General features: G+C 43.5%; 8 protein-coding genes across 8 annotated transcripts; 5 read left to right on the top strand and 3 right to left on the bottom strand.

Moving 5' to 3' along the window:
• The first annotated feature begins 135 nt into the window (after positions 1 to 135).
• Positions 136 to 3948, top strand: FA14DRAFT_174002 (uncharacterized protein). Its single transcript, XM_025500514.1, has one exon. It carries the CDS (start codon positions 298 to 300, stop codon positions 3688 to 3690), a length of 3393 nt encoding a protein of 1130 aa, XP_025354608.1. The 5' UTR covers positions 136 to 297; the 3' UTR covers positions 3691 to 3948.
• Positions 3949 to 4584: 636 nt separating this feature from the next.
• FA14DRAFT_174001 (uncharacterized protein) lies at positions 4585 to 8036 on the top strand (the record flags this gene model as incomplete). Its single annotated transcript, XM_025500513.1, has 1 exon — positions 4585 to 8036. One exon carries the CDS (start codon positions 4585 to 4587, stop codon positions 8026 to 8028), a length of 3444 nt encoding a protein of 1147 aa, XP_025354607.1. The 3' UTR covers positions 8029 to 8036.
• Positions 8037 to 8538: 502 nt separating this feature from the next.
• FA14DRAFT_161745 (uncharacterized protein) lies at positions 8539 to 9853 on the bottom strand. The gene has a single exon (XM_025499269.1). It carries the CDS (start codon positions 9381 to 9383, stop codon positions 8625 to 8627), a length of 759 nt encoding a protein of 252 aa, XP_025354606.1. The 5' UTR covers positions 9384 to 9853; the 3' UTR covers positions 8539 to 8624.
• A 146-nt stretch (positions 9854 to 9999) lies between these two features.
• FA14DRAFT_191372 (uncharacterized protein) lies at positions 10000 to 10847 on the top strand. Its single transcript, XM_025501861.1, has 3 exons — positions 10000 to 10149; positions 10220 to 10491; positions 10566 to 10847. The coding sequence occupies exons 1-3, from the start codon at positions 10083 to 10085 to the stop codon at positions 10731 to 10733; spliced, it is 507 nt and encodes a 168-aa protein (XP_025354605.1). The 5' UTR covers positions 10000 to 10082; the 3' UTR covers positions 10734 to 10847.
• Positions 10847 to 11701, bottom strand: FA14DRAFT_156968 (uncharacterized protein; the record flags this gene model as incomplete). Its single annotated transcript, XM_025497864.1, has 6 exons — positions 10847 to 10900; positions 10966 to 11055; positions 11127 to 11251; positions 11325 to 11391; positions 11430 to 11627; positions 11696 to 11701. The coding sequence occupies 6 exons, from the start codon at positions 11699 to 11701 to the stop codon at positions 10847 to 10849; spliced, it is 540 nt and encodes a 179-aa protein (XP_025354604.1).
• A 171-nt stretch (positions 11702 to 11872) lies between these two features.
• FA14DRAFT_161743 (Prefoldin, subunit 3) lies at positions 11873 to 12840 on the bottom strand. The gene is made up of 4 exons (XM_025499268.1): positions 12480 to 12840; positions 12316 to 12414; positions 12054 to 12238; positions 11873 to 11975 (listed from the first exon to the last, which is right to left on the bottom strand). The coding sequence occupies exons 1-4, from the start codon at positions 12765 to 12767 to the stop codon at positions 11948 to 11950; spliced, it is 600 nt and encodes a 199-aa protein (XP_025354603.1). The 5' UTR covers positions 12768 to 12840; the 3' UTR covers positions 11873 to 11947.
• A 183-nt stretch (positions 12841 to 13023) lies between these two features.
• Positions 13024 to 13874, top strand: FA14DRAFT_161742 (ribosomal protein L28e). Its single transcript, XM_025499267.1, has 2 exons — positions 13024 to 13411; positions 13737 to 13874. Exons 1-2 carry the CDS (start codon positions 13069 to 13071, stop codon positions 13844 to 13846), a joined length of 453 nt encoding a protein of 150 aa, XP_025354602.1. The 5' UTR covers positions 13024 to 13068; the 3' UTR covers positions 13847 to 13874.
• Positions 13875 to 15879: 2005 nt separating this feature from the next.
• On the top strand, positions 15880 to 18998 carry FA14DRAFT_148630 (uncharacterized protein; the record flags this gene model as incomplete). Its single annotated transcript, XM_025497377.1, has 2 exons — positions 15880 to 18060; positions 18445 to 18998. The coding sequence occupies 2 exons, from the start codon at positions 15880 to 15882 to the stop codon at positions 18748 to 18750; spliced, it is 2487 nt and encodes an 828-aa protein (XP_025354601.1). The 3' UTR covers positions 18751 to 18998.
• Positions 18999 to 19058: the final 60 nt, after the last annotated feature.

The following is a 19058-nucleotide window of genomic DNA, read 5'->3' as shown; positions in this document are numbered from 1 at the left end:
TTCTTTTGGCTTGTCGGACTTTGGTCAAATTATATCATACTATACATGCGTGCGGGCTGAAATTCAAACAACGCGCTTGGCAAATATAATATAATATACAACTTGCATACATCCGTACAATCAATTCCTTTAGCGTATTCCTTCACCATCACGTACACTTTCTCCCGACAAACAATTTCATCCTTTCTTTGGTCCTTGCTAACGTGTCATTTAACACGTTGTATCGATAGATTGCTCAAATACAAGAGATTGCTTTCGATCTCTAGACTTCTTTCAAGGTTCTTTTGACGCTTATTTATGTCCAATCATTCACCTATCGTATTCCGAGAACGAGAACAAATCAATCAAACCAATCAAGCAAGCACTTCCAACACAAACACCCAACATGACTTTGCAAGCACCACTGATGATCCATCAGAGTGGCCATCGCTCAACCCCACTCAACCAACTTCGCATATAGACCAAAGTGGAGCGGCCATCTCAACAGATGCCGATTTACGTGAAGATTTGGGACCTCGAACCCTTCATCGGAAAGCAAAGCCAAAGCCTGGCATACCTTTCAAAGTTCTCAAAGCTCGAGCGGCTGCTGAAGCAGAGAATGAAGATGGCGAAGGTGATCCTTTAGCCCAAATCGCGGTTTTACCACCGGAACTTCTCGCCCGTATATTTGCTCATTTAGATGCACGGTCTATGGTTCAATGTGCATTCGTTTGTAGAGCTTTCAATTTTGTCATTCGTGATGAAGCAACATGGAGATTAGCATTCTCTCTGGCTTTCGGCATAGAAGCCGTAGAAGCGGATCAAGCTACAACGCCGATCTTGCGACGTGTTGAGCCAAGTAGCTGGAAACAAGAATACATGCAAAGAACCGATTTGATTCGAAGATGGAGAAAAGCAAGAGCGCCAACAGTGATCTCTGATGCGCGAGTTGGAGTCATTCATTCAATCGCTCTTTCTTTACCGCATAATTTCATGCTTTCAGCATCTCTGGCACATGGTGTGGCAAGTCGTTGTGATCCATTCACAGGAAAAGTTTCTAAAGGATTTCTTGATGCTTCAGGTCAAGTTCATGCTGCTGGATTAGCAGCTCTGGCCGCGGAACAAGGTGTCCTGGATATCTCTGCTGTTTGTTTGGAAGCAGACGCTACCCGTATCGTTTGGGGCTTTCATTCGGGCGCTGTTGCAATGACAAATCTAGCCAGGCAAGGTACAAATCCAAGAGGTTTGATCAGAGGTGTGCAATTCTCCACGCGATCTTCTCACATCGGGCCAATCATGGATATCGCGATGCCGTTCGGAACAGGAGCTGGTGGAGCACATAGCATCGAACGAAGTCCGGAAAAGATACGTCAAAGGCAAGCAGCACTGGGTGATGCTTCCGAGACTTTCGTCACCGCCGGAATGGACGGTAGTGTGAAACTTTGGAGTCCCAAAAAGGCTGTTCCGCTGTGGACAGATGTTGCCCATCAGAACAAGCAGGCTTCGGGGCCAGCATCTAGACCTGTACCGGTGATGCGTTTGGCCATTCATCTTGAGTCAGGCACAATCGTCGCAGCTACGTCTAGTGGACATCTCACCATGTGGACAAATATCGATATCGCCGGCCTTTTGAACTTGCCAGCGTCTGCATTCGAAGAGCCAAACACACTTGAACCTACACTGGCTCAAAAAGAAGGACGAAAGGCCATGGAAAAGATCCACGCAAGAATCAATCGCTTTGAGCTTCAAACGATTCTAAGCTCTGCAACGGAGCCTGTCATTGTACCGACACTGCTTGCATTGGATATTGACCTATCCGGCTCTGTTCATGATCGGAAGTACGAGAAAGCTCAACTGCTCTGCTTCTCCGAGGATGCCAGTACTTTTGCACGCTACACGGTCAATCTGAACGATGCAAATGTCATCGTCAAAAGAGATGTATTTATTGCTCCAAAAGCCAGCCAAATCTGCTGCCTTCGTCCCGACTTTGAGCTCACGAAAGCTGTCCAGCGCTCATCGGCAACCACTGCAGGTGTGGTGACCGTACCTGGTCAAGATACCGCATTAAGTACAGATCAATATGGAGGACCAGCTCTTTTTAGTGAACGCAAATATGTCTGTGGTGGTACGAAAGATGGCAAATTGATTATCTGGGACTGGGAAGCAGAGTCGAAAGAAGGTGAAGATATTCAAGCTTGGTCGTGCTTAGATGCTCATCATATGGGTATCACAGCTCTAGATGTGACAGAGCATGCGATTGTTGTTGGTAGTTCAGACGGCACGATTAAAGCATTTTGTCCTCTGAGTGGTCAATTGATTCGAATGTTCAACGATCGTTCTGCTACTCGGCATCCTGCAAGAATGTTGGCTTCCGGACAACTGACGGAGGAAGAAGCATCAAGATTTCATGTTGGCCAGATCATTGCTGGAAAAGAGACAATCGTTGCCTGCATTGGATCTCAAGTTTTGGCTTGGCGTGCAGAACGTTTGCGAAATAACAAGACAAATGCAGGCAAGAAGGTCACCTCACGTACCGGTCGTAATGCGATGGGTAGATTGTGGGATCCAAAAATGCAATCTCAGAAAGAGATGGAGAGAGATATCTATGAAACAAAGCAAGAATTGCAACAAGAACAAGAGGATCGTCTGGCTGATAGACAGAGATTGGGCACCCGACCTGAATCTGAATTGGACGATATGACCGAACAAGAAGCATTTGAATATGCAATGATGTTGAGCAGAGACGAGATGGATGAAAAAAGCAAAGGAGGAAGTGCTACAGGAAGCAAAGGGGTTGGTCTAAGAAAGACAAGCGCAGAGGATGAGCTACAAGATGCTCTTGAACAGATTGCACTTGCTGAAAGTAGCGCAGATTCTAGCAAGCTGGTCTCTCAGTCTGCAACAGATGATGAAGATGGCGAGGATGCTTTAGATGAAAGTCAAGATGATATGAATCATACATATCGAAGTACATCCAGAAGCTCAGCCACAAGTCCAAATTCATCGCCATTTATTCATGCATTCTCTTCGCCACCTTCACGTGCATGGGATATTCTACAGAATGCAGGTTCATCAGCATCAAGAAATATGAGAGTTGGAGATGCAAATAGTAAAGTTCAAGCCGTTCATGTTCCAAGAAATGCGCGTTTGCCATCTTATTCCACGGCAAGCTCCTCAAGAAGGCCCAGTAATTCGAACCTTTCGAAGCCTTCATTTGACAGTCCACAAGATTGGCCAGTGTTCGAGCCATCAAACAGTTTTGGAGGCAAATCGCCTTCACGATTAGATCTAGGCTCTCCTGTACCGCATCCGACTCACGCATCTTTTGGTAATGGTAACCGGAAGAATAGCTTTAATGCATCTACCCCTGCATCTACAGTTTCGGCAACTCAATCTCCATCATCATCTTTTCAAGCACGTAGTCCGATTGGGGCATGGGCACAAGGCAGTCCTAGCCTTCGTCCGATCCATTCATCAAAGAGTTCGAGTTCACCTTCTGCTTTGACGGCAAGTAGACCATCGATGAAGGCTAGAAGTGGATCAATTTTAGCACGTAATGAGAATGAGAATCAAACGCGATCTTCTTCTCCTTCAAATGATAATCAAATGGATGATGATTTGCGATTTGCGATTGAATTAAGTCTTGCCGAGGAACGATCAAGGCAAGAAGAAAGTAGGAAAAGAAAAGGAAAACAGCCGCAAGTGCAATAGACATGATTCAATACACCTGTGCTGCTATAACATACAAATGAATTTTGTATTTTTATTCTCTTGCTTTCTGGATGTCATGAAATATTATAGACTTCGGAAAATAATTTAAATATTTGTGTACCAATCCGAATGTCCGGCCCCCGTTTTGTGCACTTGCCACGGCTGTTGTCTTATATGAATGTGGAATTCATTTCGATAAGGCACCCTGCGGCTACACCGTGTATGTTAAAGAAACACAAACAAATCGATCTTTTGGCTTTTGTTTGTTAGATGTTTTCTCCGTTGTGATTATTAAACGGTGACCGTGCCGAGATAGTGTCAGTGAGTGATATGCCGCAATGACGTAACCCAGACAGGTCATCAGACGATATATATCACAACCCACCCACACACGGCTTCTTACGGCCCTTAATTTATGCCAGATCAAATACTAATGAATGGTCTATATAGCTCATAAGTTGTGATATGTATCTTGTCATCTTTTACATCACAGCACATACTCAGGAGATGAGGCGATGAGAATTTGAACAAAGAAATCTCTGTTTGTTCCGGCATTGATAACGTATATGTGTGTATCTCTCTGCAAGATCTCCTCCTCTTATGAATGTCGTGATAGACAGCAGCGGTACTCCTTTCGGACTTTTATATTCCGGCCCTTTTTTCTTCCGAGGGGTAACCACTCAAAAGAATTCATCTTTCCAACGTTCATCAGGTTCATAAATTCAACGGAGCGTGGCTGTGGACAAAACGGAACCGGAAAAAGAGTGTTGTAAAGCCCAAAGCTGATTATCAATTTACAATCATCATTTCAAGTTTTTTAAAACGGCACCGAAAAAAACATCATTCTTGCGCATTTCTATTTATGAAAACAACAGACAAAAGAAAAGCAGTGAAATGAATTTGACCAGCGATGACGAAAAACGCCACCTTTCTCAAATGAAAATTCAAAGTCCAACAGCAATACATTTGCATAAAGATGCCAAGGCAAAACATGGAGTTTATCCGCGCTGGCATTCAGAAAGAAGATTGAAAGATAATCAAGGCGAAATTACGCAGTGTTTGGAAGATCGATCGAATCCCCTGGTTGAGGTAACATCCTATGAAAACAGGGCCGCCAAGTGCTGTCAACGAGGATTATTAGGGACAATCTCGCACAATAAGCCAGATTCTGTACCCCTCGCAGGCAATTTCACTCCTTTACCGAATATAAATAAATTACAAGGCCAAACAACGTCTTTCAACAAATCTATTCATTGCCACTCCATTCCTTTCCATCCATCATCCAATTCCAAACATTCCACAGTCATTACCAGTAAAGCAAGAAGCGATCATCATCACCATCACACACCAATTGCACCATATCGACGTCTGCCTTTGTCATATCGTCAATCAGCCAAAAGGATTGTAAGAAAATCGAATCGACTATTCGACGACAGTCTTTACTCAAATCAAATATCGCCACAACAGCAGCTCATATCAGCTCAAGGCAATCCAGCACAAGATCATCATCAAAAACAAGAGGATCAATCAGATAGCAATATCATACAATCAGAAAAAATGAACAATTTCAATCCATTGTGCGCAGAAATTGCGCATTTACCCACGATCGAAAGCGCAGATGAGGCAAACTCTCCACCTTCTACTCCATTAACAACATCGTCCGGTCATCATAGGCAGAGCAGTACATTCTCAGGTCGTAGGAGCTCAACAGCATTGTCAACACATGCGGACTCGTATCGTTCCTTGAAAGGAAAGGGGAGCAAGAGCAAAGGTTCCTCCGCATGGGATGAGGAAGAAAAGCAGAAGAAAAGTCCCTCAAAAACCCTGTCGAAGTGGAAGAATCTAGGAGCCACTAACAGAGTGGAAAAGAAGAAGGTCAAGAATGACATCGTTCTTACACCAAAGTCTATTCTCAATAAGTCGGTTTCTTCCATCGACTTGTCATCGAAAGAAGACCGTGGTTCGCCCGTCGTCAGTCCAAGGGAACAAGGAGAACTATTGCGCAAATCTGGTTCTTTGTCACCACTAAATATTCGCACATCTGAACCGGACTTCTTTTCTAGTTCATTTGGTAACGTGCTGCAAAGCAATGCATCTGTGAAATCGCTCACAAGTTCATTGACAAACGGCGTCAACCCTTCTTTTGAGATTCAAACAAGGCACAAGGAACATTTTCCTAACCGATCATCATCAATGCAAGAAGGCGATAAAGCACCAAGTGATTACAGTTGGATGCATGGTGCAACTCCACCGAGTCCTAGATATCCTCAAAGCATTTCAAGTAGCAAAAAAATCAGCTCAACACCCAGAGGTCAGGCAAGAGTTACGAGCGGAGATTCATCAATTGGTAGCAGTACGATTCAAAGTGTTCCATCTTCGCCCACACAGGAAATCTTGTGGGATTCAAAGAGAAAGATGCGATATCAAACAAATTCCACTTTCTCTTCTGTTTCTACTTTCTCAAACAATTCTGGCGCAGACTTTGGTACATCCACCGATAATGCTCTTCTTCAAGGTCTTCAGTCGCCCATTGGCTCTCTCGATATATCCAGCCCGCCTTCAAACAACAAACGGGTTTCCAAGAATATTGGTGTCCAAAATATCCGCAAGACTGCTACCAAACTTCAAGAAGCTTTGCGTGAGAGTGAAGAGATTGAAGAAGAGGAAGAAGAAAAGGAAACGGGATACAATGCAAATGGAACTGAATTAGCGTATGCCAAAAGTCAATCGAGTCATACTTCGAGTATAACTGCATCTTCTCCATCAAGCATGGTCACGCCACCAACTCCTACCTGGAACAATTCAATGCCTATCACGCTTGAAAAGCTCCAAATTGAGAACAGTACGTCGTCAATTGATACTACTCGTGAACATGTTGCTGATGACGATCGACCAAAGGAGAAAAGGGAGATGGCCTACAGTCCTCGCGGGGAGGATTTGGAAGCATACAACAAGTTTCTTACTGAATTGCAACAAGACTTCGGAACTGCGGATGATCAAGAGGACGCGGACACTACAATCACTGCGATCAAACAAGTACCCATTCTCAAAAAGGCTCGGCGTCATAGGTCATCTACTACTAATAAAGATCAGCTGTTTACCACCTCGGAAAAGACGCAAATTGCTAAACCAAGAAGGTCTTGTGCTTCATTGACTGTAGACCAGCCTATTGCTACAAGTTCAAAGACTTCGTTGAGCAGTTATAGTGATTCAGATGAAATTGCAACAAATGAATACGATCCTAGCCAAGAATGCTCATCGGAGACCGGAAGTAGTATTGTGGGCGGTATACGACAAAGAAATGGATACCAAGACGGTGAAACGGAAGATACCTCGGCAACACATGATGAAGAAATATTGCAAAGCTCCGTTGACAGTAGTATGAGCTATGCAACAATCGATCAGACTACTGATGCACAAATGGAAATTCTTGATTGTCGTATTCAGTCAGTTCGAAGATTCGACATGACAGCTTCAGTACCACCATCACCACGTATGATCCGATGTGATTCACAACAATCTCTTCTCAGTCAAGCAAAAGCAATAAGCAAAGAAGAGGAAGATCAAAAAAGGGACTCATTGCCAAGTATCTCTCACCGTACTTCTAGAACGCCGAGCGAGACATCATTTAATCAATTCGGAACGCAACCAATCTTTGCAAGAGATTGCCGACTTCAAAGTGTTGATGTGAAAACGGGAAGTTCTGAGGCCAATATGGCTGTGACATTGAATTGGACTTCGATGATTGATTCAAGCGCGCTAAATACCAGTCGGCCATCCCATATCGTTCACGGCAAATTGCAACTTGAAGAGAGTGAAGTGGAACGTATTGCGCGTGCATGGATTGATACACAGCTTGGTCAAATGGGTCGCGAGCAAGCATTGTCGAGCTCTGAGGGACTGAGAAGAGCGTCAGAAAAACTTTCATTAGGATTGACCGAAGAAGAGATACGAAAAGTCAATCAATCAGTATTGGAACAGCGTCAACGTGAAATCTTGGCTTCTGCGTACGCATCTACCCTGCACAACAGAGATCAAATACGTGAAAAGATGACAAGCGAAAGACTTCGAAACACTTCCACAACAAGTTCAGATGATTCTTGCAAACAAAGGAGAAGGTCTTTGCACTTGAAGCCAGATCAACTTCCATCTCCCGGACTTTTCATCGATACAGAAAGTGCAACTCTTTCCGAATCCATCTTGAGTAAAGGATTGACCAGTTCTCCCAGCAGGTTTCATCCTTTGATCAGTCCAGTCAGTGCAACAAGCTCAGCTCGACAGAGCTTTAACAGCATTGCATCTTACAAGCGATTATCGCCAAAGAAGTTACGTGAGTGAAACTGGAGGGGAAAAAAGGGGTTGGAGGTGAAACGATGGAAAGTTAGACTGGGAAAGCTGATAAAAATCCGCTTTCGCGTGTCTTCTTTCTGTTACGTGTAATGTACACAAAAGGCGAATCAACAGTGACCATGAATGAAATTCCAAATGGAACCGAGAAGACATCTTTTCGCCGTGTACTTCAATCATTCTCGATCAACCAAGACAAACACAAGCTGCAAACCAAACGACATAGCCCTATTCACTCAAAAGTGTGGCCGTAGCAAGAGACACAAACACTCGGTACAACATTAATCATCTGCATATGTGAAAGCATCACTCATTGCCACATACTTCTTCGTGAACTTAATCACGCATACTCCCTTTTTAAACATCATTTCAAGTCTCATTCTTTTAACATTTCATCTGAGCCGTTTGATATTCTGTAACTTTATTCTTCTTTCTTTTCTACTCATTCTTTTTGTAATTCGTTCATTTCAAATAGTATCTTTCAGACTCAGAAAAAGTGAAAGCCAAGAAACAAGATCAAGATTGATACAAGTACAACAAAACGAAACGGGTATATGATAGAAGACTATGAAACTATGAAATGATGATCAAACGGTGACAATGAGTTGAACTGGTTGCTTTGAGGTAGCCAACCAAGTGTTCACTCCTTGAGACAAGCTTTGATCGTCAAGAATGGAAGTGTCCTCCTTGACAGCCAAGTAAGCTCTATGAGACTGACTGGCTTTGAGGCGTGCTTCTGCAAGTCGTGCTTTGATACTTTGAGTGACAAGAGAGTCTTCATCTTCAGAGGATGAGAGGTCACATGAGAAAGATGTTTTCAAAGTGTCTTGCAATGATTGATCGACTTGGAAGTTGTCCTTTGATGTAAGACACTTGTTCTCTTGACGACTGTCAAGGTATTGTTCGTGTGATAAGCGAGCACGTCTTCGAGCTTCCTTGAGCTGAAGGGCAGCTTGACTTTTGGTGAGAGATGAGCGGGGTGAGGAGATCCAATCACCTTTAAAAGGGGTGGTAGTCACTGATGATTCTTGATCCGAATCAACCAAAGTGAACTCAGCTTCAGAGCTGGTAGAGGTGAAAGTGGTTTGCACTTCTTGTTCATCTTCGACCAGAGTCCAATCACTGGAAACTGATGTGAAGTCGAAGGCATCCTTTTTGCTCTTCTTTGATAGTGATGAGCGTGAAAGGGAGGATGGGATTGAGGCAAGCTTTGCAAGTCCCCTTTTGATCGATTTGCTCTTTGGCAATCGGAAGGAAGACATTGAAGTCAGCTTGGAAAGTGATCCCATTGGCAGAGAAGTTTGCTCGGGAGTCAAAGCAAAGTAGAAAGAAGTGCTTGCAATCATTTTGACTGAAAAAGTGGTTGATCTCGATGAAGAGGAAGTATGTTCTGTGAAACTTGAAAAAGTTTGTAAAGTGAAAATGACTCGAACAGATGTATTAGAGATCAAAAAGTGGGGGGTCAGATTGAAAAAATTCAAAATGACCCCGACTATTTATACCTTTTGCCATAGTTGCTTGATTTTACTTCCGATAGCATTTTATTCCGTCTCCATCAAGTGTCCACCGAACAAAGTCATCATTTGAATCCTCACCATGCGGAAATGGGCCCATCAAGGCCCACAGGTCGAACCGTCCAAAGTGATATATCATTTTTTAAACCACAAGCAAACCATCAGCTCCTTTTGAGAGTGAATACAGACCCTAAATAGTGCCCTTGTGCCTGTCTAGAGGGTCTGAGTGCGATCATCTCGGAAAGACGGAAGTAAATCTGGCCATGATGGGGAGAAGAGGAAAGATTTTAGGCTTGTTTGTGTGTGAACTAAGTGTATAAATAGGCTAAGGCTGCTGCTGCATGCACTCACTGACTGCATTAAAACTTTACGCGAAAACACGCAAACGCGGAAGCAAAGTGTATAAATACGCGTGCTTATCTACAGAGAGCAACACTTTTAGCTCAAAAGTTATTTTTGCTTACAAGTTTCTTTTGTAATCTAGGCCCAAAAGGCGAATCGACCTTTCTCTCTTCCATCTATCCTCCAAAGATGTCTAGCATGTATGGCTCAAATCCAGTCTTGGAGCTGATGCAAAAAGCAGATCGATTGGCAGAAGGTGAGCGGTTCTCACTAAGAGAAAGATTAACATCCGATTGACGACCTCTCTTTTCTTCTTTTTCCGGCAGCATTCGACAGTACTCACCAGCATACATTACCAATCGTACAGGAATTACTTGGTGTTCTAACTTCTCCTTCCAGTGCAGATTGTGATCCGATGGAACGTGTTGAACAGAAGTTGGGTTACCTTCGCATCGCATTGGAGCACATGGAAAAGAGCGTGACTGAAATGATGTCGATGCTTTATCAAGTTGATGTCTTTCTCGAACAACCTCAGACACAAGGAGTATCGTCAAAAGATCCAAGGGCAGCATTAGAGCACGTCAGTGATCTATTTCATGTATGTGTGAAGGGTGACTAGCGAAATTTAGGTGGGAAGAGAATGACTGACTTTTTTCTCTTGCATTTCTGTAGATGTATCAATCGGAACTTTTGGAAAAGCGGGAAGCATTGGCGGATCTAACGTGTGAAGAAATCTCACCTGCTGATTTTGCACAACGATGGAGTAGTCTAGATTCAGTTAAAAGCGGAAGAAAACAAACAATGGATGACCTAGCAGACCTCTTAGCCGGTCTTGGATGAGACCTGTGTCACCACGCATCAAAAGCATTTTGTACCATTATCGTCCGGCAATGTACTATACATCTATGCAAACGTCTATGCTTCTCTCCGCACATCGGACGCTTATCTTCCCTTTATGCTCTAACCCATTGTGACTCTATCTCCATAATGGATACCGAAACGCCACCCTGAAATAAGTACAAGGCATTAGTAAGGTAGGCCCTTTAAGTCGTCCACAGTATCCTCTACTCACCTTTTCGTCATAATCTGTCCACTCTCCCTCTTCGAATTCCACATCATCAAACTTGGTGTCGGATTCCGTCGATCTGCACTTCCATGTTCCCTGCAAAGCGTAGTGGAAGTTTAAGGCATCAGTACATCTTCCCAGCTCTACCAGCACATTATCGCACTCACTGAAAAGTCTATACTCAAAAAGTCCAATCCGCGAGCTTCAACGATTGCGATTGTCTCGAAAGTTGCACCCGCAGATGGCGCATATGGTCTCCATAGAGGTGCTTTTGCTGTTGGTTCTTCGAATTCTGTTCGTCGGGAAAGATGAGAAAGGCGTGAGTTTTCCAATTGAGAACACTTAATTCCATAAGATCCACTCACTTGCAGATATTTCCTTCTTGCAGAACTGTTTCATGCCGGAGAGAGGAAGGGGCGTGTGAGTGAGAGACTGTACGACAATCAGATTGTTGTCGATGAAAGACCTACCTGGCAGTGCATCACTAAATTTGAAGTTGACCGACCTTTTGACATTTCGACTTCGTCATCTTTCGAGAATCCGACAAGCTTTGCATGTTCTTCTTGACAAGAAGTGCACTTTAGCTTTGCCATTATCGTATAATTATCATCTGCAGGCCGAAGATCAGTCACATTTTCCAACTGAGCTCGAATTTGCAAAGCGAGGCGCTATAAGAGAACAGAGAGATAAAGTCAGCTTCGGGAATATTTATGTTGATTTCCTTTCCATTGCTTACCGGCATCTTTGCTAGTTTGTACGATGATGATGTCGTCTGACAGGTAGAGAGAGCATTACACCAAAATCGCATTTCTTCGAAAATTTGGCAGAACGCGCACGGTCCAGCGAGAAGATCAATGATTCATACCTTAAGATGGTCACTTCGATGACAAGACCTCACAAAGGCTTATCAATCCTGTTGAGATAGATATATTCGAATGCATAGTATACAATGATGTCTGTTTTTTGTAATTAATTATTTATTGATATCTCAATTAGCTTTTTCTGCTGCTAGACGTCTAAAAAGGGTAGAGTATTAATTTAACACATCGTCAGTTCATCGATTCGAAGGTCTCTTTAAGTGGATTGGTATTCACTTATCTCTCCTTCTCTTTACGTCCCAATTATGTACGCGAGCTGTGTTGACCTCCATCGTGGTGATCTGATCTCGAAGGAATTCTAAATCTTCTCCAATCACCTTAAGACTATCCTTTGAACCTTGCAGTCTTTTAGTGAGTAGATCTATAGCTTCTTGAATTGGATAAGAAAGCATTACGTTTGCCTGGAGAAATCAATAAGCATTCATATAAGGTGGTCAGCATTCACTCAAGCTTGTGTCATCGAGAACATAATACTTACACCCAACCACAAATTCACCGATTCAACAGGCGGTATTGTTGCCTTTGCGTATAGTGTATCGTTCAACTCGAAATGCGTCTCTAGTTCCTCTTCCGCTTCCTGAGATAGGAGAAAGGGTCGTATGTGAGTCAGATCGTCCAAACATTAGCTTGAATAACACTTACCTTCTTAGTCTGTAGATGCTGCACCATACTTAATGTCTTTTCGATATCGGGAATCTTTTCATTCAATGCTCTCTGTCTTTGCTTTCTGTCCATTTCCATCATTTTATACTTTGACATTGTTTCTTGGAATTTTCTCAAATGAGGCTCTGCTTCTTCTTCCGGTCCTCCTAGATGTGCTTCTACATCCTCAATAAATGGAGCTTTGGGTATTCCGGTTGCACTCATCTCTAGTCCACCTGCTTGAACCTTTTGAGCTGTTGAAGCTGATGCATTGCTACTGCTTGCCATCTTGATATGTTCGGCGACTTACTCAATTTGCACGATGAATGCGATGACTATCACTGTTATCTGTTATTGAAAGTGTTGCTTTTGTTCTTGCTTCTAGCGTGCTTGTAGTCGCGCTATGGCTATATGCAACCAAAAGGTGGATTTAAGCGTGTAAGTTTCGGCCGAGCCTCTTATGCGCGGCGCGAACATACGTTTTTGCATGCGCAACGCCCTGCGGTTCAAGAAGAAGGTTTTGGCCAAAGTGTAATCGTCTTGACCATCACTACGGTCCATATCGATAAATATACTTTTTATCAACAAAATGTCTTCTACTCAAGATCTTCAATGGTTATTGACCCGCAAAACATCTTGCTTTTTGGTAAAGCAAAAGGGTCTCGCCCGTGTCTTCTCTCGTGAACCAAACAATTTGGCACAAATTCACTCTTACCGTTATTCCGGTTTGGTGAACGATAAGAACGTTAGCGTTGAAGCATCAAAATCCGGTAAAGGTTTGGTTGTTTCCACAAAGAAGGCAGACGTTGCTCAAGGCAAGATTGCCGGTTCCCGTACCACTCAATCTCTCAAGAGAGGTGGTCCAAGACACAAGGCCGGTGCAGTTGCTGAAATCGTCGGTAAGAAGGGATACCGTTCCGACTTGTTGAAAGGTAAGTTTCTATTGTCATCGTCTCGTCGCCTTTACGACATGCTCTTTCTCGTCAAAGCCAAAGCACAACGCTAGAACCCGCCTAGATCGTGCGCGATATGAAAGGATGGGCGTATTTGTTGTGCAAGATCAAGGTTCGTCTTTTTGTCATTGAGAGTGTGCGGATACCGTCAATGTTCTCTCTCAGCACACTTTGCAAAGAGTGAAGCACAAAGACGACACATATCTTCACACGTTTTGCCCATTCTCTTGGAGCGTTGAGCATTGACTGTGCAATTGGAAATAACATATACTGACTGGCATTCTCTCTCTTTTATGAATTCTAGATGCTGTTGCCCGTGCTTCCGCCATCGCTCGTGCTCAACAAGGTGGTCGCAAACAACCACCAGCCAAGAAGGTCCGCGGACGTGGTGCCAACAAGAAAGTTGTGCTTTAAATTGGCATTTGAATCTAGCCCAGCTATGACGTACTAACATGTTTTATGGTTATAATTTGATTATATACCATTGTATCTCATCTTATTTGCAATTCCATCTGTGAATATGCTATACTAATCTCAAAAGTGTGAATAAAGGCGTCATTCATACGCCTGGAGTGAATCGGACTTATGTGAAGTACCAAACTTTGCGCCATTGAGCTGTGAGCGTGCGAGTGCGAGTATAAATGCGTGTTTAAAAGAAGGAGCCGTGCATGTGTGTGTTTCTTGTTTTTTAGTACACTTCTTCTCCACAAGCTTTGGCGCATTTAAAGTGTGTTGTATGGTAGGGTCATTTTTGGTGTGTTCCGAAGAATATCTGTTTGTACCATTGTTTCACCATTGTCAATATATTCTCATCATCCTAACCTTACGCCCAACAAAATCAATTATATGCTTAGGCAAATATCTTCTTTCCTTCAATGATACACCATCACTTACAAGTGTAAAACTCAAAGATGGCAAGTAGACGATTACTACTCGTTCATCTATATTTGCCCAACACTTTAGACTTTCAAGCATGGCCCGATGAACAATCAATTTCACATTATCGTATTCCAAGTCAAGCACGAGGGGATTCTACTGCATCACAATTACCAACTGATGATGCCCCACCTTCACCGCCATCCGCACTTAATTCACGACTTTCAGTACATGAATTAGATTCAAAACTCAAAAGGGCTTCAATAGATGGAGATGATATCGTTGTCTCGACTGCAGCACCATCAAAACACCAAGGTAGTGACGATGGTGCAATTTCCGATTCGGAGGATGGTCCATCACTGGCTCTAATCGGACGTAATTCGGCCCCTGCAGCATACCAGCATCGTCAACAACGTAGCGAAAGGGGAAGCTTTAGTGAACAAAGCAAAAAGGTCAGCATGACGGCTCTCATGAGCGAAGCAGCATCTGGAGGATCAAATTCTATTCAAGCCGAGAAGAACATGCCGACTGGAGGAAGTTTGACTGCTCGTTCTCGTCGCGGAAGTGCAAATGCGCCGGCAAAGCCATCGATCATAGAACCACTAACAGAAAGTAATCAGCAAGATGCATCTTCTCGAATCCCTATTGCACCTGCTTCTGATCATGGTAGAACAGCGACCTCTCAAACAGCTCTCAGCACTTCTCCCAGTCAAATGCAATCGTCAGGAGCTTCCGGCAGTCGACGTGGTAGCATGTCCGGTACTATGAATGCACCTTCACTACCTTCTCAAAGCGGCACTATATCTTCTTCAAAAACTCCAACAAGACAAGCAGCTGAAGGTGCAGGAACACGAACGCCAGGTGCAAGAGCAGGAGGAAAAGCAGGAACAATGACACCATTGAGTATCATTGGAGATTTAGCAGCAAAACAATCTGCTATTCCGCCAAAGCAACTTCCTACTGCAGGTGATACAGATAGACATCATCCTTTTGGTTCAGGAGCTGTGACCCCAATGCGAGAACAAACTGCAATTGGAACAGGTACACGTACTCCAGGTCGTCGTCCAATAATAAGCGGTCCAAATGGGACTGCCCCTTCACGAACGTTTGCTTCCGGATTAACATTGACGAAAGTAAATGACGGTCAAAATAACGATCGAACAGGAAAAGCAAATACTTTGGGTAGTGGCGCAGTCACACCTTTGCGACCTTTGAGACCTACTTTAAGTAATGCAAACAGAGCAACAGAAGGTTCCATTCCAACGGCTGTGGACAATTGGTTCATTAATGAACATGGACGTGGTGCTGATGCTGCTCCGCCTCAGAGTAAAGCTGTAAGGCCGTCACTGATGAGCAGAGGATCTTCACAAGCAAAGATATTCAAAGATAGTACGGGAGCACATTCACCTTTTGTCGATCAAGCAGCCTCGTTCCAAGATCACCAGACAGAGAATCATCAACCCGGAACTGTTCAGTATCATCCTTCAACTGGACCAACCGGCCCGCCTGCTGCACCAAGCTCGACTTGGAACAGATCAGGTTCAAAGAATAGACAATCAGGCAGACAAAGTATGGCAGGTCGAAGACCTTCTTCGATTGGTGGCAGAACATGCAATAGGAGATCGTCTGTTGAAACATTTGGCGAAGAAGTGGTGACTGAAGTGGAAACACCAGTCTTGCCCCCATATGACTTCATTCCCAATCCTTCTAGCAATGGAGGTTTGATGAATGCCGTTAAATCCTTGTCAAACGAACAATTACGAGGCGGAAAGGTATTCATTGGCACTCCAGGCGTAGCAACAAATGAATGGGCAGGTGTTGCAGAGAAGAACAATATCGCAAAACGATTAAAGGATGAATGCGATTCAGTGCCCGTTTGGGTTGAAGATGATACCTTTGAAGCAGCATATGCGCACTTTTGCAAACAAATCCTTTGGCCAACATTTCACTATACACTTCCAACACGTAACGGATTGGAACACGAACATGAAGGTTTTGCATGCTATCGTGAATTGAACAAACGGTTTGCACAAGCAATTGTGGACGAATACAAGGAAGGTGATATCATCTTTATCAATGATTATCATCTCTTACTTGTACCAGAAATGGTACGTGAGAAGTTACCGCATTCAAAGATTTGCTTCTTTTTGCATATCGCATGGCCAAGTTCAGAAATTTTTCGTTGCTTGACTGCTCGTACGCATATTCTAAAAGGAATGCTTGGAGCAGATTTGGTAGGATTTCAAACGCAAAACTTTGCTCGTCATTTCCGTCAAACGGTCTCGCGAATTTTGCAATTAGAAGCAACGCCAAAAGGGATTCAAATCGATGGAAGGGGAGGTTTTGTTACTGTTGCAACTTTCCCGATCGGTATTGATGTGAAAAGTTTGAACAAAAGACGTGCTCAACCAGATGTGGCGGAATGGGTTGAAAAATTACGTTCAAGATATGAAGGCAAGAAAGTGGTGGTAGGACGTGATAAATTGGACAGCATCAAAGGTGTCAGACAGAAATTGCTGGCTTTTGAGATTGCACTACATGAACATCCGGATCTGATTGGAAAAGTGGTATTGCTGCAAGTCGCATTGGCCACAACGGAAGAAAATGAAGAAGTTGCAGCGGCTACAGATGTTGTTTCCCGAATCAACAACAAATACTCCACCCTGACATACCAGCCTGTCGTATTCTTGCATGTTCAAGATATCACTTTCTGTCAATACTTGGCCTTGCTTACTATAGCAGATGCATTCCTTGCAACAAGCTTGCGAGAAGGAATGAATCTGACATCGCACGAATTCGTCATCTGTCAAGAAGTGAAACACAAACCTTTGATTTTATCAGAATTCACGGGAACGTACAGCTCTTTACGAGCTTGTATTGGAATCAATCCATGGAACACCAAACAAGTTGCCGATGCTATATATAAGGCTATCATGATGGATGAAGGTGAAGCATTTGAGAGATGGAAAGATTTACGCAGACAAGTAATGGCACAAGATGCTCAACATTGGATTCAAAGTCTTTTGGGCAGATTGGAACGTGCGCATATTGATCAACAAAGAAGAAATAATCTTTTCGTACCTAGATTAGAGATCGGTCAATCGGAATGGAGAGCAAGCAAGAGCAGATTGATCTTGTTGGATCTTGAAGGCACTTTGATGCGTGATGATCCTTTGTTGGATTATGCCAAGGGATTTGAAGTGCCTGAAGAAGTGATCAACGTACTTTACCAGCTGACCGAGGATCCAAAGAATCGTGTTTATGTTTTGAGCGGTAAAGGTACACAAGATCTTACCAAGGTTGTCGAAAGCGTACCGAGAGTAGGTTTGGTAGCCGAAAATGGGTGTGCGGTCATGTACGCAGGTAGCGCTCCACACGAACATCCATTGCATATTAGCGATCACTACAGTCACAAAGGAGCACCAAAATCATGGACCAGCTTGGTCGCTGGTATTAACATGTCTTGGCGTGACCCCGTAATAGAGATCCTTCGCTACTTTACCGAACGGACGCCAGGTTCGTGGTTGGAAGATCGTGGCGCTTCAATTTTGTGGAGATTTTGGAGTGAAGGGTTCGATGAGAAGACAGCACAACATAACAAGGATTTCCTTTGGGCTCGTAGACAAGCAGCGGAGGTACAAAATTTGATCTATGATTCATTAGGAGAAAGGTTCAGCTTACGCATCATTCCGGGCAAGACGAGCTTTTTGATCATGCCAAAGAACACTTCGCGTGCAAGTGCCATTCAACATGTGGTCAGTATAAGTCATATAGGCATCCAAGATACTTTCAAGCAGGCTGCAATGTCTCCTTACGCTTTATCACCCTCAGCCTCTTCTTCTGTTCGTGATGCGCAAAGTAGACCACATTCAACGATACTCAAGGGTTCCTCGTTGAGCAGATACTATGGCAGCCATGATGAGAAGAGCAATCTGGAACACATTGATGATTCGAATGGAACGTTCGATCTAGACTCCTTGCCGCCACCTTTGCCTGCTGCAGTGAGTGGCATGCACCCGGTAAAGACTGCATTGAAACAAGGAATCGATCTGTTCAGGCAACCATCCAATGCATGGTCAATGACTGGGGTTCTACACGAACAACAATCTCCTCCGACATTCCATTCGCGTGCGAAGTACAACACACATCTTTTGCATCCTTTTGGTTTGGGATCATTTGATCTGGTAGTTTGCATTGGTCAAGATGATAATCTGTTTGCCTTTATCAATTCTTTGGATCTGCCTTTTGCGCCAATCACTTGTACATCTGCAGGTCATAGTGGTGATATGCAACATGGTCATAACAGTCATTCTGTTGGCGTTGGATCAGAGGCAAATTATTACGTCAATGGACCAAAAGATGTTTATGATTCTCTTTACGACATTTTGGCTTTCCGAGGTCGAGATCAAAAATGGGGTGTTCCTGCAATGGTGGACGTATAGATAATTTTGTATGTATATCGGATGTTAATCTTTCGTCATATCACGCCATTTAACTTCTGTCATCGATCCGGCTTTTGCATCAGCTTCAGACTGAATTAGAGTCGTACATGCTGGACAATTTTAGAGAGTAGATGGAAGAGAGAAAGATCGATGTACTTTTGTCTAGACCTAGATTACAGGAAAACGTGTACAAAAATAACTATTCCATGAATAAAGCTAAAAGTGTTGCTCTCTGTAGATAAGCACGCGTATTTATACACTTTGCTTCCGCGTTTGCGTGTTTTCGCGTAAAGTTTTAATGCAGTCAG

The sequence above is a fragment of the Meira miltonrushii genome (genome assembly GCF_003144205.1).
Source record: "Meira miltonrushii strain MCA 3882 unplaced genomic scaffold FA14scaffold_3, whole genome shotgun sequence".
NCBI lineage: Eukaryota > Fungi > Basidiomycota > Exobasidiomycetes > Exobasidiales > Brachybasidiaceae > Meira > Meira miltonrushii.
The sequence above is the reverse complement of the archived record's forward strand: the minus strand, read 5'-3'. Positions and strand labels throughout refer to the sequence as shown.

What these genes read in the sequence shown, in the direction of transcription:
- FA14DRAFT_191372 (XM_025501861.1), top strand. Translation starts at nt 10,083, where the DNA reads ATGTCTAGCATGTATGGCTCAAATCCAGTCTTGGAGCTGATGCAAAAA. An exon ending in AGCAGATCGATTGGCAGAAG is followed by an intron (nt 10,150 to 10,219) that starts GTGAGCGGTTCT and finishes TTTTTCCGGCAG; the next exon opens with CATTCGACAGTACTCACCAG. An exon ending in ACGTCAGTGATCTATTTCAT is followed by an intron (nt 10,492 to 10,565) that starts GTATGTGTGAAG and finishes GCATTTCTGTAG; the next exon opens with ATGTATCAATCGGAACTTTT.
- FA14DRAFT_161742 (XM_025499267.1), top strand. Translation starts at nt 13,069, where the DNA reads ATGTCTTCTACTCAAGATCTTCAATGGTTATTGACCCGCAAAACATCT. An exon ending in CCGTTCCGACTTGTTGAAAG is followed by an intron (nt 13,412 to 13,736) that starts GTAAGTTTCTAT and finishes TATGAATTCTAG; the next exon opens with ATGCTGTTGCCCGTGCTTCC.
- FA14DRAFT_161745 (XM_025499269.1), bottom strand. Translation starts at nt 9,383, where the DNA reads ATGATTGCAAGCACTTCTTTCTACTTTGCTTTGACTCCCGAGCAAACT.
- FA14DRAFT_161743 (XM_025499268.1), bottom strand. Translation starts at nt 12,767, where the DNA reads ATGGCAAGCAGTAGCAATGCATCAGCTTCAACAGCTCAAAAGGTTCAA. An exon ending in AGCATCTACAGACTAAGAAG is followed by an intron (nt 12,415 to 12,479) that starts GTAAGTGTTATT and finishes CTCCTATCTCAG; the next exon opens with GAAGCGGAAGAGGAACTAGA. An exon ending in CGGTGAATTTGTGGTTGGGT is followed by an intron (nt 12,239 to 12,315) that starts GTAAGTATTATG and finishes TGATTTCTCCAG; the next exon opens with GCAAACGTAATGCTTTCTTA.
- FA14DRAFT_174002 (XM_025500514.1), top strand. Translation starts at nt 298, where the DNA reads ATGTCCAATCATTCACCTATCGTATTCCGAGAACGAGAACAAATCAAT.